Genomic DNA, 8119 nt, shown 5'->3' with positions numbered 1-8119 from the left:
TCTTTGCTCTGATTGGCTTTATTAGCGATTCTCGGATCCCGCAGCAACCCGCCCCGCGTGTAGAGGGGCACTCCCTGGGTGCGGTCTACACCGGCAGACACCGACTCCGGCAGGTTCTCCTTCCATGAGCTCCTTGACCGGCAGGTTCCTGCTCCTGCTCTCCCGGTCAGTGGGGGCTAGTGTGTGACGACCCTTGGAGAACACGCAGTGAACTTCGCACGCCTCGATGGCAGGACAGGCTATTCAGCTGTGCCTGCGTGAGCACCTGGTAGGACCCAGGAACCCTGCGCAAACCCTGCCGGCTCCAAGCAAGGAATGACTAACTCATGACTCCTTGGATAACCCTGGAGAGTTAGGAAGAACTGCTGGGTGTGGTGGATGCCGGTGGCCCCCACCCAGATCCCCCGGCCAGGGGCCGTCGTCCCCCTGCGGCGAGTGGCCAGGTCCCCATGCTCCCCCCCCTCACCTTTCCTGGAAAGAAGCCACCTGGCCTGCAGACGGGGCCTGACGGGTAAAGCCGTACAAAAGCAGGGACCCCAGGCTTTCAGGTGGGACGGCCCTAGCATCCCGCTCACACCCCAGACCCAGCTGCAATCACATCTGTTTCCCTTTCTCCAGGCCCTGCTCTGATGCCCTCATTTTTTTTTTTTTACAGTTTTTTTCCCCCCAAAAGCTCTTCCCTTGGTAACCCTCCTGCTTAGGAATCCCCATCTCAGGCTTGGCGTCTGGGAAAGTTGACCAAAGGCACTAGGGAGCCTGTGATGGGAAGATGAGGCTGTTTGGGATCGGGCAGGGTGGGGGAGGGCGGTGACCAGAACAGTGTCTGCTGAATGACCAGACTACCTAACCTGAGTCAGGGCCTCGGGTACCCCAGGCTCTCGACCTTCCAAAAAATCGACACGGGTTCATTCTTTGGTCCTTATGGCCGATGACCCTTGAGTTGTGATTTCAACCTGGTGTCCTGGGTGGATTAGTGTACTCTCGCCCCTCCCCCCAAACTCATGTCCCCCCAGAATCTGGGAATGGCGCAGTTTTGAAATAGGGTCTTTGCAAACGTAATTATCGGGTCCTAGCAGCTTAGGGTGGGCCCTAAACCTACTACCGTGGTCCCTGTAAGATGAGGGAACTTCAGAGACATGGGGAGGCCATGGGATGTAGAGACAGAAAAACAGATTCTAGAGCCAATGAGGGGAGACCCACTCCACGCGGGGAGGGACCTTGGGTGGTGGGAGCAGGGGAGGGCGACCCTGGGGTCCGCCTGTGTTTCGGGACAGGAGGATGGATTTGGATATTCTAGGGGGTGGACATGTGGAGGCTGAGGCTCCCAGCGGGGGGGGGGGGGGCATCCCAGTGTCCAGGAAGCGTGTCTGAGATCCTGGGTCTTTGGTGACCTAGTCGCTCCCCCATGCAGGCCAGTGCGGGGCCTTGGCCCTGGGAAGCTGCTCTCCCCACCCTGCCCACGGCAGGCCCCATGTGGCTCCACGCTTTTTTTTTTTTTTTTAAGATTTTATTTGACAGATCATGAGTAGGCAGAGAGGCAGGCAGAGAGAGGGGGATGCAGGCTCCACGCCAAGGAGAGAGCCCAATGTGGGGCTCGATCCCAGGACCCTGAGATCATGACCTGAGCCGAAGGCAGAGGCTTTAACCCACTGAGCCACCCAGGCGCCCCGGCCCCACACTTTTTGTTTGATTTGGTTTGTTTTGTTTTAAGCAGCACGTAGGACTCGCATTACGAACTAAGAACAATTAGAAAGTACTGCTCATGAAGACGAGACGGGAGCAGGGGAGGCCCGACCCCTCCCACTTCAGGCAGGTGTGAACCGGCGCGGGCTGCTCAGAGGAGGAGGAATCCCAGAGCGTGGCCCAGCCTTCGGAGGGGCCCGGCACGCCCGCGGGAGGGCCCCTGCTCGCAGGACTCCCGCACACAGTAAAACGGATTGGGATTGGGACGTTAAGACTATAACGACCGTCTCTCTCTGGAGATTAAGGGTAACAAAAGGGGCAGTTAGTGTTCGTTGTGCTCAGAGCAGTCATGGGGCTGGTCCAAGGTCACCCAGCTGGGAGGCAGTGGGCCTGAGGCTGGGTCCCTGAAGAGGACAGGTGTGAGCGACACAGGCCAGAGAAGGTACCCCAGAGCCTTCCTTTGTCTTCAGTGCCTTTGCTTGTGGTCACAGGGCCCCCGTCCCACAGCCCTTCCTGCCACCCCACCATCGACTCTCCCACTGGGCCGTGTCCTACTCGGTCCCCAAGACCGGCCTCTCTGGCCTCCCCACCCCTCCCAGCGCTCCAGCCACAGGGGATTCCCACATCCTGGCACTGCCCACTCTCCCACCCCCGCCCCCCAACTGCCGCTCTGTACTTTGGCGCTGGCTGTCCCCTCTGTGGGGAATGCTTTCCCCAGAATGGCTTCCTCCCCCCGAGCCTTCGAGTCGTGGCTCAAAACCACTTCGAAGCGAGGCCACGGTGGGCCCCCTGCCTCCCCACCTGACCCTCTTTCCCTTTACCTTGCCAGATGCCTCCTGGCCTCCCGTGTGGGACCACCTCCCTCATTGTGAGGGGCGCCCTGTGGGGACCAGACCTTCCTTTTCCTCACTGGAGTACCCCGAGCTCTAGGCACAGTGCCCGGCACGTAGCCAGCACGCAGCAGGTACGTGTTCCGCGAGCGAGCCCTCTTCGTCTGCCTCCGGGCCCATCTGCACTCTGAAAGCCCCATCCAGCAGTGGGAGTCCGCCCAGGCCTGGCAGGCTTTCGTCCCAGCAGCTGGATGAAGCCTTCCGTGTTGGGCCAGGGACCTTCTGGGAACCACGGGAGACAGAGAAGACCAGCCAAGCCCAGACGTCTGCGGGCGCTCCAGTCCTCACCGCCCCTGCCCACCCCCCTCCCCCGACAAGAAATATAAGCGCCCTTATTAGCTTCTCTCGGGCTGCAGGGACAGAGGCACAGTGGGCGCCTTGACACAACGGAAACGTAGGTGTCCCCTTTCTGGAGGCCGGGAAGCCCCAAATCCTCTGAGGCCATGAGGGTGAACCTGCTCTGGGCCGTCCTCCTGGTGACTGGCGGTTTTCAGTGTTCTCTAGCGTTCCTCCGCTCGTGGGGACGGCACCCCAGCCTCCTCCTTCTCGGGACATTCTCCCTGTATGTGAACTTTCTAGAAGTACCCCAGCCCATGGATTGGAGGCCACCCTAATGACCTCACTCTAACACAGTTACCTCTTAATTAAAGACTCTATTTCCAAACAAACTCCTATTCTGGGGACTAGGGGCTCCAAAATTTTAACCGGAAATACAGCGTGCCCATTTGTGGGGCACATCTCCGTCACGGGCATCAACAAGAAGGGAAGGAGAAGGTGACGTCTTGGACAGCAGAACAGGTACAATTAAAGATCCTGAAGCCCTCCTTGGGGTATGTCATGCGACGGACCTGTTCTGTTGGGGGCAGAGAAGGCCACATTCTAGACCCCCTAGGGTTAGGGGTTTGTTTTGTTTTTGTTTTTGTTTTAACTGCAGTCCACACCATCTCTATCACATCCCAGGAGAGACTAGTTACACACCCGTGTTCACGAACTCATCCATGCCCTTCCTGGGACCGGCACGCTCTGGCGATTCCTGGGCCACCCGCCCCGAGCTTTGGTGGGGGTGCTGTGCATTGGTCCCACCACGAGAACAAACTGCAGGATTCCGAGTCCTTGTGAATTCTGTGATGCTCACACCCCACTAGGCTCCTGTCCTCAAGGCCACATTTGTGCGGACACAGCTGGCGAAAATTCGTCTCCCCCACCCGAAGCCAGGCAAGGCCGAGGCCTCAAATAGACACTGGGAGGCTGGAGGGAGCCAGAGCTCGGCATTTCCAGGCAGATTTTAATCGTTTTCAGTACCTTCCCCGGTTCTTTACATCAAGTCCAACAGGGTTCTTTTTGAACATGACAAGCGTTTCCATTTATTTGGGTGAGGTCTGTGTGCACAGCACATACATCGCACAGGGGTCAGTACCTGTATAAAACTACAGATTCTGCAAACGGTGGGAAGTACAGAAACCTGAAATCCCATCACAGCAACACAAACACTTTGCAGTATTTCAAGAGGTCCGATGACATCGCTATACGCTTCCCACGTGACTCGCTGACAAGCCACAAGCCGCAAGCCGCCCAGGGCGACCACATTCTGCACTTAAGACATCCTAATTCCCGACCATCGGACGGGGCTCTGAGACGAGACTCCGTGCCATCGTCCCGGGCAGCTAAGACTTAAATACGGGGTGAGTTCTCGAAACCCCGAAAGGCCACACGTTCCAGCCCCGCCCCCCACGATCAGAGCGGAGACCGGAGCATCCCCATCTCTGCGAGGCTCCTGGACTCCAGGACGCAAACGTTTAACACTGAAAACGTTTTTATTTCACTGCACGGACGTCAGGTTACGATGTACAGAGCCCAGCCCTCCGGCTTCACAAGCGGCTTCCTTCCTCCTCTTGGCCTCGGTTCGAGGACAGTGTCTGAAGCCGATATTCGCATCCGAACAAAGCGTTTTTAAGAAAGGAATGTGAAAGACACGAACTCCAATCAGCCTTTTCCAGTCTTGCTGTCTGGAGACTCCCATAAAGTTAATTCGGGAGGCAGTTCAGAAACATCCTAGGAGAGCATTAAAGTCTTGACAAAACATTCGGAGCATGTCTGGTAGTGAGCTAAGGTCATTTTGTATAAACGCCAGAAAGTCATTCATTAAAATTAAACGTTTGCCATCACCTCAGGACTTTTTTTAAACATCACCGGTCCTGCCCCTTTCCACCTCGGCTGTGGCGACAGGGGTTCCATTTGTAAAATATATAAAGAAAAAATATAAGGTTACTTGATGACCATACAGTGCACTCTAACAGCTGCCTGCAAATATTTTCACCATGATTATCCTTACTAAAAGTAAATCACGGGGTAAAGATAGCTCAAACGTGACAAGGTTTCAATGGGGCGCACCGACGCTATCTGCAATCCTCTTTGGCCACATTTGGAAAAAGGGCCACTTGCGATGGCCAACGCCTGCCCCGGGTCTGAGCTTTTCTGCAGATCTTGCCGGGTGAGTGGGTTAAGGGCTTTCGAGGTAGATGTGAAATCCACTTCATCGGGGAATGCGATGGAGAGAAGCAGCACCTTCCCCAAACACTGCATTCAGTGTTTTTGCACAATGACAAGGACATTTCACCGAAAATGAACAGCTAGTTCTAAAGTTCTAGTCCAAATCTTCCCCAAGAACAGGGAAGCACATTTAAAACAAAACAAAACAAAACAACAGAAAACAAAAAAGCCAAAAACCTATATTCTATTACTTATCAGAAATACCAGCTACCGCACGCTTGTATTTTATCACTAGGGTTTTGGTTGTGGTTGGCAAGCACACCCATCGGTCCGTGACCAGCTTTCCGGCGGGCTGTCCGTGCCTTTCCGTCAGATTTACGAAATTGCTTTGTTTTTGCCTCTTCCCCAGTGGCCACAGAGAACCACAGGCTGCGGCTGATCCAAAAAAGGAAAACAGGAGTTTATAAAGTTGTCTAAGAGTCTCTCCCCCATCGGGGAGATGGAGGAAGATTGACTACAGCGAAGTTCAAAGGTCAGTCTTGGCAGATCTAAAAACAGAGGGGCAGTGGGGCACTCCCACGGTGCATTTTCGGTACCCGAAGTAAGGCGATATGTCCCATGAACAGCAGCGGGGCACAAAGGAGCAGGGCGCTGGGAGATGCTAGGAGCAGAGCCGGGGCAGGGAGGGTCCCTTTACTGCCTCCAAAGCCCTGGGGAAGGCCTCTCCAGACACGGAGATGCTCACCACCGCCGTGCGGGGAACCCTGCAAAGCCTGGCTGAGACTGGGGTCTCATGTCACCATTTTTAAACACAGAGTAGCAGCACACTTGTGACAACTTTTTGACAAGTTAAATACATCCAGTGGAAAGGTCTTCACCGTCTTACCCAGAAAACTCAGGGTTGGGGGTTTTGGGGGTCATTTTTTGTCTTTTTTTTCCCCCAGAAAAATACAAAACACACCCACAGAACCATAAATAATTTGGTGGCGATATATACACATTTAAATAATTAACTTAAATATTTTACACCTACTCTTGCATTAGACCGTCCATCTGAAGAAAGTCTCCGGACTGTCCGGAAACTTTGAGGCAGGACGCGGGGAGTCACAGCCTGGGGAGAAAGTGGGTGACCTTCATGGTAGGGGACACCCGGCTCCCTTTCTTGGTCTTGCCATTCTTGCTCAAGGCGATGAACATGCCCGGGTATCTGTAGCACTCGTAGGCATTGTAGTTGTTGGGGAGGAGGGTCTCTTTGAACTTGCACTCCTCTGTGAAGAAGGGCTGGGAGGGAGAAGGGACAGTGTCAGGTGGGGCCCCCTCCTGGCCTTTAAGGAACCCTGAGGGCCACCTGTCAGGGGCTCCTTTCTGACCCAGCCCTGCTCTGGCTGAGAGGTCCCTCCTGGGAAGCTGGGGTGCCAAGACCCCCACAGGCGTCTAAGTGGCCAGTTCATGGCCGCTGAGGCTCTAGCCCCCTGCCTGGCACCTGGGGGGCCAGAGAATCTCATCTACATGCGACGCCCCTACAGTCTGCAGTCCTGCCTTCTGGAACCCACCAGAGAGACGCCACAGGGAAGGGCTGCCAATGGCCCCTCTTCCTGGATTAGAAAGTGCCGCTCAGGGATGGCAGAAAGTTCACTCTTCCGGTCTTGGCTCTCTGCCCCTTGTTGGGACAGGCCCCGGGTGGCTGGCACTGCCCCCGGGTACTTGTGTACTGGGGGAAGGCGGAGCCACTCCCCTGACCCACCCCAGCGGCGGGATCCAGGCATGGGCCGTCCTGGAAGGGTGTTGCGGTCCTGCCGGCGCTGTCCCAGCGGGAGCGGCGGCGGCGGGGGAGGGGGCTCTCCCGGCCCCGGAGGTACTCACCGAGCCGTACAGCTTGCCTTTGCTGCTCATGGCCACGAAGAACCGGCTGGCCACGCCGAAGATGCTGACCACGCCCCGCTCCACCGGCGAGAGCTCCAGCAGGCCTGGGGGCGCAGCGCGGGTCACTCCCGGGCAGGGGACCCTGGCCCATCCCACCTGTCCCGGACCCCGTCCTCCTCCTGCGAACGACCGGGACCCCCGTTTCTAGTGTGGAGGTGGACGTAAAGGGGCCTCGCAACCCAGCGTGCACGGGCGCAGAGTGGCTGGCCTCCCGTCCCGGCCCCGCGGTGGCGGCGCCCAGTCCCGCACAAGAGGAGCCGGGTGGCCCCGCGGGCCCCCGGACCCCTGCGGATGCCTTGTGCCCACGGGCGCAGGCGCTGGAATTCCGCACCCAGAGCCCGGGCTTCCGAAGGCGGGGAGGCGGGGCCGGTTCGCCCGGGTGCGCAAAGGCCGTTCCCCGCCCCAGGAACTCCCGGGGCCGAAGAGTGTTTGTGTCCCTGCGCCGGAGGGACCCGAACCCGAGTCCGTTCCAGTTCCCACGGCAGCCAGCAGGTGCGAGCTGGGACCTCCGTCCGTGTGCGGGGCCGAAAGGGCGGCCGCTGCCCGGGGCCCCCCGACCCCTCCGCCGGCCCGCCCCACTCACTGTCGCTCGTGTCCGCGTGCACGCCGCCGATGCGGCCGTCGGGGAGCACCTGGAGGTGGAAGCCGATGCCCACGTTGCAGTAGAGTCGCCGCAGGCGCTTGATGCCCAGGAGATAGTCGCCCGCGCCGCTCTGGACGGCCGCCTCTTTGGGTTGCGCGGCCACCGGCAGGCGCGCCAGCGAGCGCGCCACCAGGCTCTCCCAGCGGCGCTCCAGCTCGGCCCCCAGCGTGCCGTTGGGTGCGGTGGGTGCGGCGGCGCCCCCTCGGCCGGCCCAGGGCGCCAGCACCGCCAACAGGACCGCCGGGAGCAGCGCCGCCGCGGCCGCCCCGGGCCCCGCCATCCCCGCCCTCGGGCGGTGCGCGCGGGAAGCCGCGGGGCCGAGCTGCGCCTGTGGCGGCTCGCGGGAGCGCACAGCCGGGACCGGGACCGGGGCCGGGGCAGGGAGTGCGCGGCCGATGGAGGAGCGGGAGGCAAGGGACGGGGCCCGCAGGCGCCAGCAGCTACCCGGGCTGCATGGAGGGCGGGCGGCGGGGCAGGACGCGCGACCCGG

The 8119-nt window shown here is 58.9% G+C and overlaps 1 protein-coding gene across 1 annotated transcript; it reads right to left on the bottom strand.

Annotated features, from left to right (window-relative positions):
* Positions 1-6167: 6167 nt before the first annotated feature.
* Positions 6168-7909, bottom strand: LOC111150307 (fibroblast growth factor 4). The gene is made up of 3 exons (XM_022507758.1): positions 7570-7909; positions 6927-7030; positions 6168-6344 (listed from the first exon to the last, which is right to left on the bottom strand). Exons 1-3 carry the CDS (start codon positions 7907-7909, stop codon positions 6168-6170), a joined length of 621 nt encoding a protein of 206 aa, XP_022363466.1.
* Between the last annotated feature and the right edge of the window lie 210 nt (positions 7910-8119).

This window comes from Enhydra lutris, unplaced genomic scaffold (genome assembly GCF_002288905.1).
Source record: "Enhydra lutris kenyoni isolate GAN:26980312 unplaced genomic scaffold, ASM228890v2 scaffoldscaffold22, whole genome shotgun sequence".
Lineage (NCBI taxonomy): Eukaryota > Metazoa > Chordata > Mammalia > Carnivora > Mustelidae > Enhydra > Enhydra lutris.
The sequence above is the reverse complement of the archived record's forward strand: the minus strand, read 5'-3'. Positions and strand labels throughout refer to the sequence as shown.